This window comes from Oxyura jamaicensis, chromosome 1, assembly GCF_011077185.1.
Source record: "Oxyura jamaicensis isolate SHBP4307 breed ruddy duck chromosome 1, BPBGC_Ojam_1.0, whole genome shotgun sequence".
NCBI classification, from domain to species: Eukaryota; Metazoa; Chordata; class Aves; order Anseriformes; family Anatidae; genus Oxyura; species Oxyura jamaicensis.
Window position 1 is genome coordinate 143,850,537 of NC_048893.1, and position 21,108 is coordinate 143,871,644.

Here is a 21,108-nt window from a genome sequence, read left to right on the forward strand (position 1 = left end):
TGCCGCGTATCCCCACGGGGCCACCTGGCTTGTCACAGAACCCCCCATACCGCCCCCCCCCCCCCCTTCCCAATAATAACAACAACCCCCAATTAAACTCCACGGCGTCTCTCCAAAATAACGCCGCGTGACGCGGGCTGGTTTAAGGGTTTTTGTTTTTCCTTTTTGTTTTATTTTTTTTTTTTGGTGGGCTGGCGCACCAGGGATGCCCGCTGGGGAAAGTTTCCCTGTGGGGATGTGCGAAGGTCACGCGCTGTGTTGGTGGCCACGCACGGGATGGAGGGGGGGGGGGTTCAACTTTTTTGGCTTTTGTGGCTTCCTCAAGTCGCCCGCTGAGCCACGAAGTTTGGGAGCCACCACTCTGAGACTGGCAGGGCGCCGAGCTCGGCTTGCCATGCACGGGAGCTGTCGCTGCTTTGCACTGCGCCGTGACACAGAGGTCCAGTACTGGAGTCCCCTGGTCTCAACGGGGTCATTCCTGTCTCCTATGAGCAAAGTGGGGACACGGAAACCACCCAGGAATGCTACCAACACAATTGGAGTGATGAGACCTCCAGCATGAGCAACATGGGGCCCACCACGGGTGACGGGCAGAGCTGCCCGGGATGGCCGCCACCACCTTTCCCCTCCAGTTGCCACGTGCATGTTGGAGCTGAAAACGCTGCCTGCCCGCTCCAAGGCTTTGGGCGCTGAGCTGCGGATCAGGGAGAGGCTTTGGGGAAACTCCTTCCCCTTCTGGAGGTGTCGGCCAGCCTGGTGGGACGGTGACCTGAGCTTGTCATGAGGAACAGGCTCTACGGCAGGCTCGAAAATAAACACGAGCGTGACAGAAATAAGTGCTGGAAGAGTGTTTCCCAACTTCACGTGCTTTTCTCTGTACGGTATAGCTAGGAGTGGCTGTGCTGATGTGAACGAGAGCCTCTCTCTTGTTTTCACCTCAGAGCAGCCAACACCTCAGATGTTGGGGTCTGTTCCCGACCCCCAGTCCAGGGGATGCTTTGCAGAGGGTCACAGCTGCCTGCAACCTACACTCTGTCCAGCGTGGTGCACCAGGAGCTGTCTGTGGGGTGTTGGGATCTGTCCCGTGCACATCAGTGTGGATCTGGTGGTGTGGAGACACGGGGTCTGGCAGCAGGTGGTGGTGGGTGCGCTGGGACCGCTGGGAGAGGTGAGGAGGAAGAGCTGCTGTGGGAGGAAGGCTGCTGCTTCTCCTCCAGGCAGGGCGTGGAGTGGGCGACTGCCTGAGGTCCCATGCTGGTCTGAGGTCCCTTTCTCCTCTGGCTTCAGTTTAGTCTGGGGGGGAAATGACTTTTTCTGCCCCTTTTTCTTTTTTTTTGAAGGGCTCTCTATTTCCTTACTTGTTTTGTAAGGGGGTCCTGACTTAATTTTGCACGTCTTTCACACTGCACTTTCTAATTCACAGATGCATCTGAAGGACTCATGAACTCATTTTCCAATCCAACTTTGTGAATATTTTCTCTGTAGCTTCAGAGTGTATGCCACACATGCTGGCAGCACGAAAGTGGTATAAGTCTGAAGGAGGTATAACTCTGAGATATTTCCATAATACTTTTTCTCTCTCTTTTTTTTTTTTCCTTCTGCGCTGCTAATAAAACATAAAATTTGCATCATTCCCTGAATTCAGTTATTTTTTTCCATGCCTTTTTTTTTGCTACTGCTGTTATTTATGCATTATTTTTATCCTGAGTGCATTTTAAATGTGAGCCCTTTTATTCCCTATTTGTCATGAAAGCTGACACTTCAAATTGGGCTTTTTTTTGAGGTTTAAAGAATACACAGTTTGGCCCACAGATGTAGGCTGATTCAGCTCTCAAACTCATTTAAGATCGGAACTTTCTATAAATACCTGACATCAGCAGGCACTTTGAAGACTGACAGAGCTCGCTTTCCTGTAAATACAAAGTAGCAAAACCAAAAAGAACCTTAAAAAATATACAAATTAAAAATAAGCAGGAATGTTTATCAGTTTCTTGAAGATGTTTTATAGAAAATGCTTTAAATGCATTTATTTCTTTCCAAAACTGTTTAGAAGGAGGACTCGATATGTGTAGGAATGTAATAGTACATTTTTTGGCATTTTGTGCTTTTAAAGCCTCTGGGTACCCTGCGAGTAATTAGTAGAAGAATTTTAATAAATAAAGGTTGTTTGACCATAAAAGGAATAAAACACTTGAAGGTCAAAGAACAGATTTTTCTTCAGTCGATAAAAACAAATTGGTGGGTTTGAAGTCTGGATAGTGTGTTCTTCCTTTAGATTGCTTTGTATTTGTGCGCCGTCTTTGCACAGAATAATTTTTGTCAGGGCGTTCTGGCTACGTCTGCTTACATGACAGTCATCTGTCTTGAACCACAGCAGAAGACAGATATGAAATTGATCTGATTCCAGGAACCGTGAATGAAAACACGTTGGAAAGTGATGTTATTATGAATTGTGTCTCTCACTTTTGGGCTGTTGTTGGACGTCCCTGTGATTCCTTTGCGTTTCAAGGGAGGATGTGCCGAGGTAAAACAGAACAGCTGGGCTGGGCAGTGTGATGGTACTGCTGGGCACCCTTAGCCTGGGGAATAGGATAAGGGAAAGGAACAAAAGGGAGAGCAGTTACCGAACCCAGCACGCTCTGCCCAAGTCCAGCGGTCTCAGTTCTTGTAAGTTCTTGAGGAGTCACACTAAAATTGTCGTTCGGATGAAGCCAAGGTTTTGAGTTACAGCTTCTCACCCCCACGCTGTAAAATTGAGTGGCTTGGAGGGTCAGGGAGAGGGTTGCTGTGGAGGTATCACAGCATGATACTGCTCGCTGCATAGATGCTTTTCAGGCAGAGATCATTCTCCCAACAAATCCCTCCATTGCAGACCCATTTGACCCACTTTTGACACTGTAAATAGAGATTAAAACTGGAGTGGGAATTTTCCTTGTCATATTAGACTACGTGCTCCATTAAGTTTTGTTCGTACTTTCATTTTTTTGTCCGCTTGTTCGACTGATAAGCATTTCTTTGAGGACAGCTCCATTCGCCTGAAGAAGGAAACAGGGAAAATGGCTCGGGGGAAGGAGTCGAGGCTCTCGGGGACAGCCCGGCCTCGACCACTGCGTCCAGGGGCTGATTTCTGTGGCATGTGGGGAGCCTGGCCTGGGGAAAGCAAGGAAAATGCTTTCTCTCTGGAGGAGGCTCAGCGTGCGGTTGGAACATGAGTCGGTCCTCCGCGTGGAGGACTGGGCTTCAGTGTTGGTGTTGGGTTATTTGTTGGCACTGTGACAGGACTGGTGGGAGGTTTGACCTAGCAGTTGAGGTCTTTGGCGGAAAAAGGCATTCTGGGTTTTAATTTAGGAAGGAATAGCTCCTAAGGCAAAAGGATCGCTCTACGTGAGTCCCCAAAAGGAGGGCCCAGGCTGCCGTGTGCGGTGGCCATCTTGTCGGCCTTAGGACAGGTGCAAGCACCAAGTGAAGGCAGGCCTCACTTGGCTCTGGTTTCACATGGATGTCTCGGGGCCGAGTACTTCTGTCCTGGTGACGAGGACTGACCTGACCGTGGTGCTTCAGGCATTGCAAAGAAAGGGACGGTGCCTGGGAGGACCATTAATAACGAGCAGTGCTTTTGCAGCCAGGCGCCTTTGCGGAGAGTGCGGGCCAAAAGCCTGTCCTCACTGAAATCCACAGGGAAGGTGCTGCCACAGCAGGCTATCCTAGGACTAGACCAGGGAGACGAGAAGCTAAATCTGCATTTCAGTATGCATATGCTCTCTCCCCCAGGCGACAGTCCTCATGTAGAGCCTCCCGAGGAGATTATTTGTGCTTCTGGCAAGAATAATCCCCGCCGGGCAGCTGTGCCTGCGGGCAGGCCGCAGTGTGGCCGGTGTGCGTGCGGATGGTGCTGCTGCGGGGTGGAGGAGCCGCTAAGGTGATCCCAGCTCTTGGGGAAGGTTAGCCCAGGTGAGAGCATTAAAATGCCTTTTTTTCTAAATAGGGCTCATTCTCGTAAGGGCTACTGTGAGCTTCCTCGTGGGATCATTTGTTCGTGTTACGGAGTTGTCATTGACCACGCTGTCAGTCACCACGTTACTCCTGTTGCCTTGCGACTGGAGGAGAACAGGAGGGTCGCTGATGGAGTGTGCTGCTGCTTTTTGCATTTATTCACTGGCTTTGTAATTGTGGTGGCTGTGATGTTGTCCAGAGGAAGCAGAGGACCTTTGTTTGTATTTGGTGTCCCTTTCTCCTTCAAAAATGAGACCCTGTTAATGCAGAATGATCTAGGCTGAGTTAAATAAAGGAATGTCATACCCTGAGGAGAGGGGGAAATTTTAAAATTATTTGTGAGGAAATTGTTTTTGTGAGAAAAACACACAGAGAGTGTAGTTTTGCCAGTCTCACTCTCTTTAACATCCTTTCCACAGTCCCTAGAAGATGTGTTCTTTCTAGGTCTGTGTGTAATAGGGACAACAGAAGAGGCAATGCCTTAGCCCTCAGGTACTCAAGACCATCCTCCGAGCACCACATCTCTGTGGGGAAAAGGAGGAGCTCTGGGGCGCTGTCAGTGCTCTCCCTCTGGTTAATACAGCTTGCTAGGGGGCAGAGTGCACTGCATCGTTCAGGTGACGATGCCTACGATTGTAACTCAAGCCTTGGAAAAACTGCAAGTCTGGCCTTAAATTGAAGTTTACGAATTTTATATAAATACATGTGTATTTATTTAAAATCTGCCTTTGAACCACTGAGGGGAATTGAATATACATCTTTCTTAAATAGCAGTTTTCATTTGTTGCTGCCCAATGTTTGTGATGTGACCATATGGAACCTTACCAAGTTTCAGGCATGACAGGGCTTGCAAAAATAGTGTGAGCTGGCAGCATGGAAGGGGCATCAGTCTTGCTCTCTGCCTGGACGTTGCCTTGGCTGGCTGAGCCGAGGTATTTAGTCAGCGTGGCAGTCTGTGTTCTCCCTCATCGTGCCACGTGGAGCAAAGCGATGCTCTCTCCACATCACTTCCTATAATGCGGCCGCAGCCATCACCCACCACTGGTGCAGGTGATGAACTGAGAAATTCCCCTAGCTCTGTTCCTCCCTGCAGACCTTGGGGGTAGGGTCCCCTCTTGGCCCACAAAACACTGTTCAGCTCTAGGAGCATTCAGGTCCAGGAGCATTCGGGTCTCCATTTTCCAGCTCTACAGCAAGCACCATAGGAAAATGCTGGCAGCTTGCCCGGGGTAGGGTCTCTGCTGTAGGGTTTGTGTAGGCCCGTGGAGTATTTTCACACACGCAGAAGGGAAAAAAGCCGTCAAGTCCTACGCCCCCAGCCGATGCAGCTGTGCTGACAGAGCAGTGCTTTAGTTGGCTCCGTCGATGTCACTGGGGGAAGCGGTACGGTTAGACTGGCAGAGGAATTCCCTCTCTGGCATATGTTACATCCACACGGAGGAGCGATGCCAGCACCGCTAGCAGCAGAGCTCTTCCAGTGTAAACAAACCCTGAGTGATTGGACTCCTGCAGCCCGAGCTCACGCTGCATCCGAACAGCGGCACTGCCTGCTGCACCGGGGGCACTGCTGGGTGCCGTGGGAGGGGGTGCAAGACCCCTGCTTACCAGCCTCCTTGCACGGGGGAACACTGCAAACAGAGCTTCCAAATTACCCCTTGAGCTGGGTTCTCATCAGCTGCTGCCCTAACACTGCTGGCAGCTGGAGCAGCACGTCATCGTGCTTCGCCCACTGCAGCTTCAGGGAACGCTCTGTGTCCTGGGTCACTCCTGGAGCCCAGCAGCCCCAGGCTGGTAATGTCACAGGGGGCTGCGACAGCTGCCTGCTAGCTGGTGTCACCTTTTTATTTAAACAGTCAAGAAATAAAAAAAAGGGGGGGGGGAGACTAGGAATTTTTGGAAATGCTGGAAGGAAGATTACTTGTGCAGTTGTAACTAGACCTCGTGTGCCTATGTGTGATGCTTTCTGCATATATGCATTCTCACATGCATGTGTGTCAGCAGACTCAGCCTGATCTAGTTCACAAGGTGAGCCTACAGGTGGATTGTAATTTCAGTTGCAAAGGCAACTTTCAGTCTTCTGTTCGCTAAGTTTTACATGCTTGGCATTCTCAGTGCTGTCTTACTGAGTTTGTTTGTTTGCCTTTTGTGTGTGTGAAAATATAAAAATATAATGGAGACTTCTGAAAACAGAAGTGTAGCATCTGGAACACCTTGACGCCCTTAACTTACTGTGTTTGTATCTTAGGGAGTGATCAAATACTTGCCTCATGGAAGTCTGTTTATAGACTTTGATGGGGATTTGATCAGGGTCCAAAGAAGGTAACAAAAATCCAGTACTTCCGCTGCAAAGAACATACTGTTTTCCTGAGCATTGTTTAATACAGGTGCAAATCTGAAGGGATGATCTCAAACAGCTGTATCAGTCTCACGGTATCCTTTCCACAAGGCAGTTTGGAGAGAAAAGTGGCTCTAGGTGTTGTGTAAGACTCAGAGAACCAGTTTATCAAGGCTGCCACAGAAGTGGTTGGCATTTTAAGAGAACTGTAAATTTCCTTCCCAAACTTGCCAGCATTAGCTGAACTTGGTGTTTTGAGGGCTGCTTCCAGTAAAGGACCAAACCAGCTAAAGCAGAACATCAGTGTGTTTGAATGCAGGATCCTTTTAATGAAGGCTGGTCAGGCAAATGGGCATTTTTGAACACATGCAGAAGAAGAACCTGGAGCTGGAGAAGTCTTCAGTCAACCAAAGCGCTCCTGTTCCAGCTGCCCTAACCGGGTGGAAATCAAGGGATCTGGGAGCTGTGGCTGGTGAGTTGGTATGACCCGTTGGACAGTAAGTTCCCGATGAGTGGGATAAGGTTGCAGGGCAGAAAGGTAGAGTTAAACATGAGATTGGAATTGCTGGTTTGGAAGGTGGCTTGATTCTTGGTTGACTTCAATCTGGGTATCCTTCTCAGCATACAAGAAATTTAGGTTGTATTTTAAGGCACCTACCTCTTGGGTGTGTGCAGAGCCCTGGTAAGTTTTCTAAGTGGGCACTGCAAATTTAAAAATTTGGTCACTGGAGTATGTGGCCTGTGAGAGTCTTTTATTGGATCCAGCTCTTACTGTCTACGCTGTGTCTGCTGCTGGGTTTTCAGAGCATGGGTTTCCTTGTGCCAAAATGCAGGTGTGTAGCACACAGTAGCTGCTATGCTGCTTATTACTGAAAACTGTGTGGGCAGCAGGTTTTATAGGTTTGGAAAAATCAGGACTAAAGAGCCACTGTACAGCAGAAACAAACTCATTGTGAGATCTGGTGCTCCATCAAGATGCCTAAAGCCCAGAATGTGTCTTTCTAAGAATCCCACTCTGTGTTTCTAGTTTAACTATAGAGTCCTGCTAGTGCCACCTCACCTCACCAGCAAGACCTGCAGTCTGAAGTGGCTGGGATGGAGTGCAGGATGCTCCTCAGTCACAGGCATGAGGGATGTGACCCTTAAAGCGCAGCTGCACCTTCTGCTATGACTGTGGCTCCATGCTCCTTTCTTTCCTGTCTCTGCTGAATGCAGTTGATGAAGATGGGTGCTCTGGGAAGGAGGGACAGAGCAGGAACCCGAAAGCTGTTAGTGTGTCTGCCCCAGGGGATGGGTCCTTATGGTCAGAGTCTTAGGATGATATGGTGCAAAAAAGACCACAGGCAGAATGAACGGGAAAAATGATTGGCACGTAGTGACAGGGGACAGTGCCCTTGTCCATAACAAGTTCCCTTATGATTTCATTCTTCTGTAATGCTCTTTAAAGTGCAGGACTGCCTCTTTACAGGATTTTTTCCCTAGCGTGCCTGCTTGGAGGCTGAGTCTTTGAACTTTGGACTCAGGAAGCCACACTCCTGGCACAGAACATTTTGAAGTGTCTGCTGGACACACCTGCTAGGTGGCAGGTACCTCTTCTGTTTGCTGTTAGTTCTGCTTTCTTCTAACTGGGATGGTCTTCCTTCGTACTGAACCATCTTGTACGTATTGTATGTCATGATAGATAAATGACTGAATGACAGCAAGGGTCCTGCATGCAAGTTTTTTTAAAAAAACAGTCTCTTCCTCTTGCCTTCACTTCAGTTTGTTTGAAAGATCTCTCTTACTTTGGCCCATTTTGCTCATCAGATGAATGCAAGCGAACAGCTTGTTTTCCATAGATATAAGTAGAAGACATCAGCAACTACTAATTTATAGAGTTTACTCTTTGCAATCAAAGGGATATCTTTTTGTATTTTAAACTCACTTATTGGTATACATTCCTCGCTTATTTTCTTGGCATACTTTCGTTGTCCCAAAGGTAGCCTTTTCCTTTTTTCTTAAGGCAGCCCCTGTCATTCCTTTTCTCAATAATTTCTGTCTCTGCTTTGCCCTTCTTCATACATTTGTTGTTGTTGATTAAAATCATAGAGTTAAACTGATCAAAACAGATGTAATTTTAGCTGGGCACCATCTATTTGTATCACGTTTTCTGCCGTTCAGAGAAGACAGAACAATGTAGTCCACTTCTTGACAGTTGCGGTGCCTCGCATGCATGTCCTCGTTGAACTATCCATAATTCCTAGAACTATTCCCTGAGAGATTAAGTCTTAATCAGAACCTGTCCCTGAACCACGAGGAAGTGGTTTAGGCTGTTGCTGCCGCTCTGTGCATTACCTTCGCTCATCTCACTGAATTCCTCTGTGGAGCCCCGGTCCCTAATTAAGAATCTGTCAGGTCCCTCTGGAAGTCCTGTCTTTTTTAATTACAGTTATTCTTTTTTATTTTTATTTTTATTACTGTAGCACGTAGAGGTTCCAGTTGGACACTGAGGCTTCTTTGTACTACGGGTGGTATAGGCTTGTAACAAGATGACAGCCCCTGCTAATGAACTGACAGCGCTGGGCTGTGACAGCAGGAGGAGGAAACAAATACCGGCGAGGAAAGCATGTAAACCTCTTCTTTTCGTTGGCTTTATGTACATGCAATCTTCTTTCTGTTAAGCTAAGTAATGTTGGAGTATGACCCTCTTTGGTTTTGGTTTGTTTATTTATCCTGGCTTTCTGAACGTGTTTGCTTTCTTTTGGGCAGACTAATCCCTGCCTGCCTGTGCTCTGCTTGCATTTACGCTGCGTTACAATGTGAATAGTCTGTGGGCTATAAATGCTGCCTGTGTAGCTGCCTATAACGGGATCAAATGTCTGATACCACAGGTGTGGTTTTAACACTGACTTGGCCCACGTCATTGAACTTGGAGATCTGGGCGGAGATTCTGTGTTTGCCGCTCAGATCATCGTGCTTCTTAGTAGGAGATTGCTGGAGTCATACTGAGGTTTCCTGGTTAAATAACCTAATGGATTTGCTTCTTTTTATGGGATCATTAACACTTCACATCTCCAGCAGGATACAAGTGCGGGGATATTTTTAGATTCTTTACCCATATGCTTCTGTCTCCCGTTGGATAAAAATGCCACTGTACCCACAGAGCTGAGAAGATGTAGCCTGCTTGTGTCACCCCCCTGTTCTGCTCAAGTCCATTACCCTCCCTTGTTTTGACAGAAAAAAAAGGCATTTTAAAAAGATTTACCGTAACTTATTCTATTCTTGTTAAGGGAAAATGATTTTTAACTGGAAACGTCCATTTGAGTTCTGGTAGGACTTAGATTTCAGGGACATATCTGGCATGGTTGTTACTGAATTTCATGCTTAACTTGTTAAGGACTTTGGGAATGAGGAGTGTTAAGTTGACACACCTGACTATGTTATGAAGCAAGAAGCTTGTTTCTTTTAAGAGAAATGTAGGTTTACAGTGATTTCTTGTTAGAGATTATTCTTGCTTGGAGATTATGAGTAATTTTAAGCTTGAGAATGAAGAGGCCTTGGTGAAGTAGAAGCACCCAAGACATAGTGGGTGCTAAAAAAGGGATGAGGCAGTATGACCTACAAAGGAAGATCAAAACTAGATATTTTGCAAGTAGTGTAAGAAAAAAGTTACAGATTGCAACTCTATAATTACTGTGTATCCCATGTTAGACAGCAATAGGAGGCAGGAGCATGCCAGAAGCATAAGCCAGGAGTTACTAACAGAATTCTCCAGAAACATTGCTAACAGGGGGTGTTGGGATCATTAGCTAAGCTGAGATTTCTTAAGAAAATTAAGAAGTAAATTAATTGGAGCAATCAAAACATATAGCAAGCAATAAACGCAAAACTGGCAAAAACAATGCAAGGGGGATGAAGCTCATGATATTTCCAAGGGTGTCCTGTTTCGGCTTGTGTCTTTTCCAAACTTACTGTGATTCCCATTCAGGGTGTTGTACTCATGTGGGACTTCTTTGGCACTCCCTTTACGTTTTATATAATGAAAGGGTTATGGTTATTCTTAACCCACAACAGTTTATCATAGTACCAAACAATCGGAGGAGCTTGGTGTGTGTGTGTGTGTGTGCTTGCTTGAGAAAAGGAAACTTCTTCAGTTGATACGGATATCAATTCCTTGTATTTTGAAATAGGGGCATTCATTTAAAATTAATCTGAATTTTGCGTTTAGAAAGTGATAGCGACTTGGGTTTTAAATGTCTTTGTTCCAGGTTCAGCCTGTCATGCTGTTGTATTTGTTAATGCTTGTGGTACCACAGGGTCAGAAATATCTGTGATGGTCTCTTAGCTCTGCAGGAAGGCCCTGCTTTGGTTCTGGTTTGATGCAATGTTTGGAGTCAGCCTTAGGTGTTCTGGAGATGATGGATTACGTGTGAGTTTATGTAGCCTTGACACACGTGCATGCAATAAAACTTCCTTTGCAGTGTCCTCTGTAGGCAAAGGACGTGATGGCTTGTGGTGCCACCTTCGCTTCCAATGACTTGCAGCGCGCTTTTGCGCTTGGCTTTCCTGCTCAAACAGAGCTACGTGTCCAGGGCTGTAGCTCTGTTTACCACTTGGTTTGAGCAATGTTTTCTTTGGTAAAGTGCTTTGTAAAAAATCAATTATTTTTGTTGCTGTTGAAACGATGCTTATGTGCGCACAGCATTTGAGTCGCGGTGAATTAAACGATGGCTGCTTTTCCTTGGGCAGCTCTCCATTCGAGTTTCAGGACAGGCTGGACTGCGAGCAGTGTGTATGTGGCTCCAGGGGGTACACGACCAAAGCCACCTCCTTGCTGAGATCCCTTAGGGCTCTTCTCCTCGCGAAGCACCTTCTCTGGGCTAGGACGAGGCATTTTTCCGTGCCTATGGAGCAAAGCCGGTTGAAGCCAGGCGCTGGAGCCGCTGGGTTATGAGCTGTGGGCAGCGATGCGTCTCCCCCCGAGCCCTCCAGGCTTTCTGACAGACTCCACCCGCGCCAGACCCGATGCAGGGGGGCTGGGGGCGCCCCCATTTCGAGGGGAGGCTGCGGGTGGGGCCGGGGCCCTCTCCTCCAGTCGGCTGAGGGCGGGGGCTGGGTTTTTACCCACTCCTTTTACCAAGCAGCGAGTTTCCCCGCCCTTCCCTTCCCAGCCCCGCGTGGGGGCGGTCCCGCTGCGTCCCTCCCCTTCCCGCCCACCGCGGGCCGGGGCCGCGCTCCTGCCCCGCGTCCCTCGGGCCCCGCACGCCATTTCCTGCGCTCCCTGTTTACTTCCCGGGTCGGCCCCTGCCCAGGCACCCATCGGCGCCGCCGCCGCCCGCGGAGGGGAGGTGAGGGCGAGGAGGGGAGCGGGGCGGGGGAGGGAGGGAAGGGCAGGGGCGGGGGACCCCGCGCTGAGCCGGCCGCCTCTTGCCTTGCAGGTGTTCCCGGAGCCGCGCACGGAGGCCGAGTGCCTGAGCAACATCCGCGAGTTCCTGCGGGGCTGCGGTGCCTCCCTCCGCCTGGAGGTGAGTCCGCCTCGGGGGGAAGGGGGGAGAGGGGGAGGCCGGGGCCGGCCCCGCTTTGAGCACAAGATGGAGGAGCCGCCCGTGCCGCTCCCCGGGGTGCTGCCCGGCAGCGAGGAGGGGGAAGGATGGCCGCTGCGCCTTCCCCTGTCCGCACGGCGCACCGGAGCCCTGCAAACTGCCATCTTTGCCGTGCCCGCCTTCGCAGGGCTGCGAGTTAACCAGCCCCCAGCGCTGGTATATTTAGCTGTGGCAAGTACACGCTGCTGTCGAGCTTGCCTGATGCCTGTGTGGGAGAAGGGACTGATGTAATCTGAAATAGTTTCCAACTTCTCCCCGATGGGAAGCGGGTGGTGGTGTGATTTCGGTACTTGCAGGCGCTTTTTTTGGGGTGGAAAGAAGCGGCTTCTGCTGCTTCTGAATGCAAATGAGCCAAGCGTTGCCTTAATCAGTTCTTAGGTTCCTACAGTACCGCTGGTACCTCCTGCCTGTAATTTTGCCAGGCAGTAACAGAATAGCATTAAAAAGACTCCGATTGCTTTCCTGAGGCCTCTACACAGTGAAGTATCATTAGTGAAATTAACGATACTTAGAGAGCTTGTATTTCACCTTAGGTTCTGTCATGGGGGAGGATCTAAAATCTGTCTTTTTTTTTTTTTTTTTAAAACTGTTCCTTGTGAAATAAGACTTAATGCTCTTAGCTGCCTCCCCAGCCCCCTAAAAAAAATCTTCTAAAATCAAGAGGGTGGAAAACAAAAATCTACAAGATTCAGAAACCAGGTTTTGGGGTGAGCTCTGCATTGTCTTAAGCGTTCTGTTTTGCCTTACAGCAGCTGACTTTATTTAATGGCTGTGTTAAGCCATATTTTGAACTTCCAAGTGTGAGAACTGATCTAAAATTCAAGTAGTAGACACGTATGAGCTAGAGTGAGTTGGTGAGGGAGACGCTTCAAGTCTTAATTCAGAAATAAATGGAGTATTGCAAATGTGAAAGCAAAAGGTGGGAAAAAACACCATGAATATCCATCTCTCTTTACTCATTCCCTAGGGCAGGTCTCTCACTAAGCTTGGAGTTGTTTCAATTGTAACAGGCTGGGAACAGTGTTGCAGCTCGGTCTCTTTTGTAGTTGTGGAAAGCTTTTGTCAGCTTTTTTTGCTGAGAAGGACAAGAAAGTGAAGAGGAACGATATAAAAAAAAAAAAGTTAATTTTGGTCTTACTCTCAGAACCTGAATATTTTTTGAGCATAACCAAATTGTTGACATGGCCTCAGGGGCTTCTCAGCCAGATTGCCGGAAACTCCTTTCTTACGTGGAGGTAGCTGGCTGCCGTAGCTTCCAGCTCAGCATGTTGGAACAGGAATTATTCCCAAGCTACCAAGAGAGGTGAGAGGCTGGCAGGAAGGGGCACAAATGCTTGGGCGTATGGAGCCTTCTGTGTGTGCCTTACGAACGTTGGTCATGCTCCTACGTTGGCTGTTCCCTGTTGTTTTCTCATTAATTTCTCCAACCCCCTAGCTGTGGCCAAAGATGAGAGGAGTGGCAGCCTGGATTCAACAAGTGATTATCTGGCAGGGGCCTCTCGGCTGTCCGCTGATCCTGGGCTCTTTCTCCTGCCTCCTTTAGCAAGGTGTGAGTCAGCCCTCGTGGATCTCTGCCTCGCTCGCTGTGGGAACTGGGGAGATGCCATAGCTTCTCCGTGCTGTGTCTGTGTAACGCTTCCTTGCTGGTGGTCAGGCTTTGGAAGAGGGTGGCTGCTCACTTTGAAGGCTGCAGTCGGTTTTTGCATCGAGTGAAGAGCATCTCTGGAAACAGTGACAGGGATTTTTTTCAGGGGCAGATTATTTCAGAGGGCAGATGATCTAATGAAGAGTTAATGGTGAGTATAAGTAGCTGATAAACCAGTGGATGTGGTTGTCATATTTTAAATAGAAGGAACGTTTGAACAGTGGCAGGTATCAGAGCGAGCTCTAGAATGGTGCTGGGAAATGTGACCTTGTTCTGTGTGTGAATGTGGTTTTCCTAAGTGTTCTTTGGGGAGTTCTGCATGGCTCTACTTGAGACTGGCATCGAGTTATATGTGGCCAGGCTGGGTGATTTTCTGTATGATTTTTGGAGCGTGGTACAAAGGCAGCAGTGGTTTGCTTAGCTAAGGTTCAGCATTGCACAAGCACTTTTAGTTCCTAGATCTGAAGTAGTCACGGGTATAGTGGAACTGTAATTTGACAAAGCTGTGTCAGAGCTCCTTGCTTTTTATTCTGTGTGGTTCTGGCTTTGGAGCCTCTGTTATGGCATGTTTGAGAACTTGATGGATGGCTGTGGTTGGTGGAGAGCTGTGCTGCAGTAGTTGTTTCTTTTAGATGTTTTCCTCTGTGGTGTCCATTTATGGAGGACGTGATGACTGCTGCCTTCCTACCATAAAGATAAGGGACAGAGGTGAGAAATGTTTTTGGTTTGGGAATATTCTGGTGTCTGAAAGTAATCATCATCTTCCTCTCCTCAGTAAGTTTGAGCTGTTAAATTACATACTCAGATAGGATAGTTCAGATTCTAATGAGGACTGCTGTTCCTCGAAGGGAACCAATGGTTCCTTTTTTCCCCGGCAGTATTTGATGTTTAAGTGTTGCAGAACAAAATGAATGCTTAATCTGGAGTTTGCAGTAATCCTTTGTAAATTGAAATCTGTGTTGGTAAAGCAGAAATAATTTTAATAAATAATCAGAAGATTGTTCTGCAAGTGTTACCTTTTAATACTTTTTTAAAAATAAAGGTTTCTCGTATATGGATTACAAAATGAGACCTGTTCATGAAAAAATGTTCCTGAGATCTCAACTAGGGCCTGAATATGCAGCTCCATATTGCCTTTTTCCCCCTTCTGGAAACTGCTAATGTTTGCTTAGAATAACTGGAGTGTCGAGCAGTTTAAAGCTTCGAAGCTGCATTGCATACGACAAATGTCTACGTAGATGGAACAGACTGTGGAACAGCTGCCCGCGTTGTAAGTTCACAACTTACTGTGCGGTTTCCTTCGGGAGGGTACAGTAGCTATATGCTGCTCTTACCATTCCTGTTTTAAGGGTCTTTTTCCCACACAGTTTTATCTTTGGGTGAAAAGAAGCTTAGCTATATTGCCTTTAAAGGAAAAAAGACCTGCTTGTCTAAATGGGTTCAGAGAAGAGGCTTGCAGCATAATCATTGTGCATGGTGGACTCTGCTCTGGAAGAGTATCGGTAGATACATGCAGTTGGTGTGGGACTCACTGCAGACACACGGCATCTTCCACGGAAGTCTGGCAAGAGACAGAAATGAAAAGGTGATGGTCACAGAGCATTTGTTACTGTTGGAGCCCTAATATGTGTCTCTGTAATGATTGTCTTGTACCTGTGTTGTGTTCCTCTGGGTTTGTTCCTCTTTCAAAGGAGTCTCAGCTTCCTGGATAGATGCACTCTTGCCTCTTTCTTTGATCAGAGCTGCTTAACAGCTTGTGGGGCCTAAAACAGGCCGTTAGAGAAATCTTTGTCTAGTTCAACAGCAGAGGAGTTTGCTTGGGGAACAGTTAAACGTAGAATAAGTAATAGGTTAATAGAAGAACAAAACTGCACGGTGCTGTCCCTTGTTTAAAGGACCAAACAGAACAGTTGATGTATCCTGTGAACACCACCAAGTCTTATTTCCTCAAATTCCCTGAGTCGTATCTTGCAGCGTTTTTCTGCTGGCTTCCATCAAAGGAAAATGATTATTGCCTGCTTAACCGCAAGCGTGTCCTGAGCTCAAAAATATTTTGCATCTGTGACTGTTACACTGATGGGAAAGGTGGCAACTGGCTAATGGAAAAAGATAGGTGAGCCATGGAGGTGAGTCTCTTCTGTACCTGCTGGGAGATCTACGTGCCTCTGTCATTCAGGATGGTCACTCTGTTACAGAGGCAGCAAGGCTAGAATCAGGACTTTATTTCTATAGTAAACTTACTAAAGGAGAAATACAGCAAGCCTGGTCTCTTGTACAAGAAGGATTTACCCTTAAGGTTCAGAACACTACATGCAAATTTGGGAAATGAAGTCTCAAGAGCTATGAATTATATCAAGATATACAAATGTGCCTGTAACGCAGCTGTGGCCCTGGGGAGAGGTTTGTGAGGGATGCTGATATTCTGTTAGACCAGGTAATCGTTTGGGAGCAGGTTTGCATGTCTTTCTCTTCCCTCCCCTCCCAGCCGTGGCAGCTCATCAGTTAGGTGATGTTACTTCTCTCCCCGAGCCTTGTGAATTTCCTTAGCTTGTTATGGCTGCGGTCCTGCTGCCTTTGTGGCTTTGGGAAGATATTCTGCACGTTGGCGTTGGCAGATCGGTTTGTACAAGGTGCAGAACTAAGCTGCTAGCATCAATGGGCTTAGCTGATGTCCGCTAGTGAATTAGGAGCGGCGAGGATTCTCGTACAGAAGAGCTTTAGGCCAGTATTATAATGATATTATAGGAATTCAATCACACACCTACCCTTCTGGCACTTGTTCAGACTATCATCTTGCCTTGTCAAGAAAATATTTTCTTTAGATTTGCTCCTTGGTTTTATTCCAATAGAAAGAATGTCCTTCTAACACAGGAGGTGTGCTACCAGACGTCTTAGCTGAGCGCCTTTCTGCTGCGTTGTCGTAAATATTTTCCAGCATTTTGATGTTTTAGAGTTACTACTACTTACTTCCAGTTAAACGCTGAAAGGTTTTATTTGGAGACTGAGATCGTGGGTAGATTTTTGGTAAGAGAGGAATTGTACATCTTTTGCTACATCTTCTGTTACAGATGTGTCCACTGTCTTTCCCATTTCCTGATTTCTGTCCTTTTCCTCATGCATTAGTTTTACAATGCTGCAAATGAATGTTTCATGCAGTTCTTTCTCAATTTTCTGAGTCTGTTTGGCTCATCATAAATAACAGTCAAGTACAGCCTGACTTGCCTTACTGGAATTCTGTTAGCATGTCTTGGAGCCTTGTGAAGATGGGAAGATGCTATTATGTGGCTTTTTACATAAATTTTTACAGAATGGCTTCTTTATGTGATTTAAAGGATTCTTGTGCACAAAGAGGAAGTCTAGAAAGGTGATTCATAAACTTACTGATTCTTTGTATTCCCATTGAGGAGAAGGCTTTGAATATTACTTTCTTAAAGGCGTCTTAAAATAATGTGGTGGGAAGATTCTGTTGTAATTTTTTTTTAATTAAGAATACTTTTATTTTTTAAACTCAAACCAAATCTGTGTGCTGTGTGCATGGTGCTGTGCGTGGTGAGGTGACACAGAGGCAGAACCATACGGTATGGGGCAGGGCGGCATGGTAGTATCAGAAGCTGGCACAGCTTTAGTGTGTAAAACACAGCCGAACACATGAGCGTGCCCGATAGCATTTCAGGTTCTCACCCTGCTCGCTTTAACCTTCCTTCTCTTCCCATGGGATATTTTTTTTGTGGCTCTGCCTAAGCTGTTGCAGCACTCACAGTGTTGTGTTGTACTATCGCTTGTAAACCAGTGATTTCAGTGGCTCTCATTAAATAGGAGGAATGCTTCTTTGTCGACGTACGTGTTCAAAAGCACCTGATAATACTGATTTATACATCAAAATTTTAAAAAGGGGGGGGGGGGGGGGGCCAACAAACTCATAAAAAAATTACAGAAGTGAATTACAAGTGTGTGCTTCCCTAAGAAGGACCGTAACAAAAATGGTTGGGGAATGTGCGAGCATTTTTTCAGCTACTGTACAACAGGTCTCTCTCTATTCGATGTTCCTTGAGTAAAAATGTGTTCAGAAATTTTGAGTTAGACCTTAAATACTTGTATACCTGCGAATTATTTTGTGTTGCGTGCTGACATAACTCCTGGAGCACAGATGTAAGCCAGCGTGCATGTACGGAGTCCGAGTGGCTCGGTGAGTGCTGCAGACATCGATCCATTTGTCTTCACTGCATGGGCCACACGTGAGGGGTGTCTGGCAGGGCAGAACCAGTCCAGGACGTTTCAGTGCACGCAAGGAGAGTTGCAGAGATGTGCTGCTCTTCTTTGCTCTGGCTATTGTCTGGGATGTATCTGCTGAGGGTGCTTTGTGCCACTGCCCGGATGAATTGCTCTGTGGTTTGGGAGAGGCCTCAGTGTAGCGGCTTCGTTTGTGGGGTTTGCTTTATTCCTGAGATCTGAATAAACCCTCGTCTTGCAATTACAGGAATAAAAAAGTGTATTGTGCTATTAATCCAGGATGCACAGCAGATCTCAGCATTGCAGTCGTGTGCTCAAATATAGCCCATGGCTTTCACTGAAGGGTTGCCATGCTTTTTTGATAGAAGAGGAGCTGATCATGTGAGGGGGAAGTGTGGGAGCTAGGAAAATCCAGAGAAATGAGAGAGCCAGAGGGGAGGAGGCTTTTGGGCAGAGCTTCAGAGACCCTGAGGAGAAAAAAAAGAGAATGCCAAGGTTGCTTGCTGGCTAGTGCTTTTCTCCTGACTTGTCAGAGGGGTTCGTGCTTTCTGGTTTCCTTAGCCCTCCCCTGCCTTCCAGCTCTCTGGTGTGAAGCTCAGCAGGGAAGGGCCGATCTGCTCGCTTTATGAACTTCTTTTCTGCTTGGCCCTGAGCAACGAGCAAGCAGTGTGGTGGGAGCTCCAGGTGAGAAGACAGCTCGTGGGTGAGCTGCTCTGCTCCTTCGGTCCCAGCACGAGAGCTGCAGCAGCGTGCTGACCCTATGCGTGAGGGCAGGGAGATGGCAGCGGGACAGCGCCGCACCTGCTGCGAGGTGAGCGCTGAACTGGGAAGTGTGCCTCGGGAGGCAGTTCTGTGCATGTGTCAGAGCCTCTCTGTAAAGGGGCAGGGAAAAAATAAGATGCAGAGAATGGTTATGCTTGTGTTGGTTGCTGTTGTGGTTTTTACAGATGGCTTGTGAAGTTGCGCTTCAGAGGTCTTGCCACCTCCCTTGTCTTAAACGTAAGGAATGTAACTGACAGATGTACTGTAAACAGAAATTAAGGTGAAGCTTAGGTTGTACAGCCACAGTTGTGTGTGCTGAACGCAATTAGCTTGTTGTTAGGTGTCAGCTACATTTCCCATGCCTGTGTGTGACACACAGAATCTCCTGAGTTGGAAAGGACCCACAAGAATTATCAAGTTCAACTCCTGGCACCACACAGGACCACCCCAAAACCAAACCCTATGTCTGAGAGCGTTGTCCAAATGCTCCTTGAACTCTGACAGGCTCGATGCTCTGACCACTGCCCTGGGGAGCCTGTCCCAGTGCCCGACCACCCTCTGGGTGCAGAACCTTTCCCTATCACCCAGCCTGACCCTCCCCTGTCCCAGCTCCATGCCGTGCCCTCGGGTCCTGTCGCTGTCCCCAGAGAGCAGAGCTCAGCGCCTGCCCCTCCGCTCCCCTCGTGAGGGAGCTGCAGGCTGCCATGAGGCCTCCCCTCAGCCTGCTGCAGGTTGAAGAACAGTTTTAGCAGAACAGTGGCTTTGAAGATGACCTGAGATGAGGACTATGCAGAAGAGAGTCCAGCTCCACAAAACAGGCTGTTACTTTTGCTTTTGTTTACTGATTTCAGCAGAATCTTCTGATTTTTATTTAGGACTTCAGAGGTGTTTTATATTGGTGCTGTGTGAATATGATGCAATATCTAATCTAGATTGTGATTTGCTGTGATTTCTTAAATGCTTCCAGCTTAGCAACTATTCCTGACTTCTGCTTCCATGCAGATTTCTTGGTATGTGTGGGAAAGGTGATATGCAGTCTGTTCTGTAGATGAGGTTTTGCAAGCCTGATTTTTGCATTATTGTCTTGATAAGAGGAGAAAACTACCTCACTCACTTCCTCTAATTTGAAGGAAAATGCATATTTAGAATATGGTGATTTTTGCTTTTCCTTCGGGGGAATTAATCTTATCTTACTGAGTTCAGCTGAACACCCAGATAGCTCTGTTACATGTTTCAGCTTGAACCCTCTGTTTCGCTGTAGTTACCTGGATTTAGATGTTTCATCAGGTGTCAGTGGTATTGAGATGGAACAATACGTCTGTCCAATTTGGGAAGCATGTTTTTTTTATGTTGCTAGCATGTTCCAGGTCTTTACATCTTCCAGGAAATATGGAAAAAAACTAGATAGTAGACAAAATTGCAGTGGTGATAACCTCAGACTCTTGTTCCTGAAAATAAGATGTCTTCAGCCGTGCTCCCTCAGTCGGTCGCCTCACCTGTCTGATGGAGCAAGCAGCGTCTCGAAGGCAGGTCGGGAGAGAGTAAGCTCTGTGGGAAGACGATGGGGCATTTCAGCAGGTGGCAGTCTCTCCTCTGGATCGTACGGGGCCGGTGCTGCAGCCTGCTGTGGGGGAGAGGGGAATAGAGAGAACGATGTCTTTCTGTCAGTGCCATCTTGTGGGCCAAGCATAAATACAGACTCAGGCTCATGGCTTAAAAAGAAGGGGGAAAATCCTTCACGGTGCTCTAGATGGTTTCCTGAGGTCTTTTCACCCCACTGACAGACTTTGCTTCTGGAAAATGGGGCTGAGTGTTTTCAGAGTGAGTTGTGTTTCCTGAGGGGCTGGGCTAAAGGTTCACAGCTAGTGGGTGAAATATTTGGTTAATCCTTCTTTCCCCATAAGAAGTAGCTGAAGTTGGGGGGGAAACACTGCCCAAGAAAAAATGTTTTGACTTTTGTATTTCACGTAGCATGGTGAGTCACTTTTGGGTCTCATTTAGAAACAAACCATGAAAAGTTGAGCCAAGCCCCTGCTCCAGTACAAATCCTCTGTGCTACGGATGGAGAAATAATAAAGGAAAAGCTAGGGGTGGGAAACAAACACGCAGGCAAATACGAGGCATGGCTAGCTGTTGGACTAACGATTTGTGAAGGGCAGCCTTCGCAGATTCTCTTTTAGTAGCACCAGGTGATTTTTTAATTTATTTTAATTTTTAACACACCCCCTCCCTATTTTCTGCCCTTTACTCCTCACTTATTTCCCTTCTTAGGGTGGTTAATGGAGAGAGGATTAGTGGTATGGTTGGTGACGATGCGGTGATACTTAATAGCTTCATTATATGTGTACTTGTTGAATATCCTGCGAGCTTTCTACCAGGTCAAGTCTCTTCCCTCTGTCCAGTCTTGCTTCACGAGAACCTCCAGGCTGCTTTGTGTGGTCACTTTAGGGGATCGTTAACCAGAAGTGCCAGCAAAACTAGGTCCTGTTGTCATATGTCATAGGCTGGAACAGGTGCTGGTGCTGCTGCAGGACAAACCAGTGCCCGGGAATTAATTAAAT

General features: G+C 47.2%; 1 protein-coding gene across 3 annotated transcripts in view; it reads left to right on the top strand.

Moving 5' to 3' along the window:
* Window positions 1-21,108, top strand: part of ARHGEF7 (Rho guanine nucleotide exchange factor 7) — a 118,959-nt gene that overhangs the window by 622 nt on the left and 97,229 nt on the right. For 2 of the 3 annotated variants that reach the window (XM_035318168.1, XM_035318177.1), the window contains exon 2: window positions 11,746-11,832. In XM_035318168.1, coding sequence (XP_035174059.1) covers window positions 11,746-11,832 — 87 coding nt within the window. Of the gene's footprint in view, window positions 1-11,606; window positions 11,657-11,741; window positions 11,833-21,108 lie in introns of those variants that run through there. The other variant, XM_035318194.1, reaches the window with a different exon arrangement.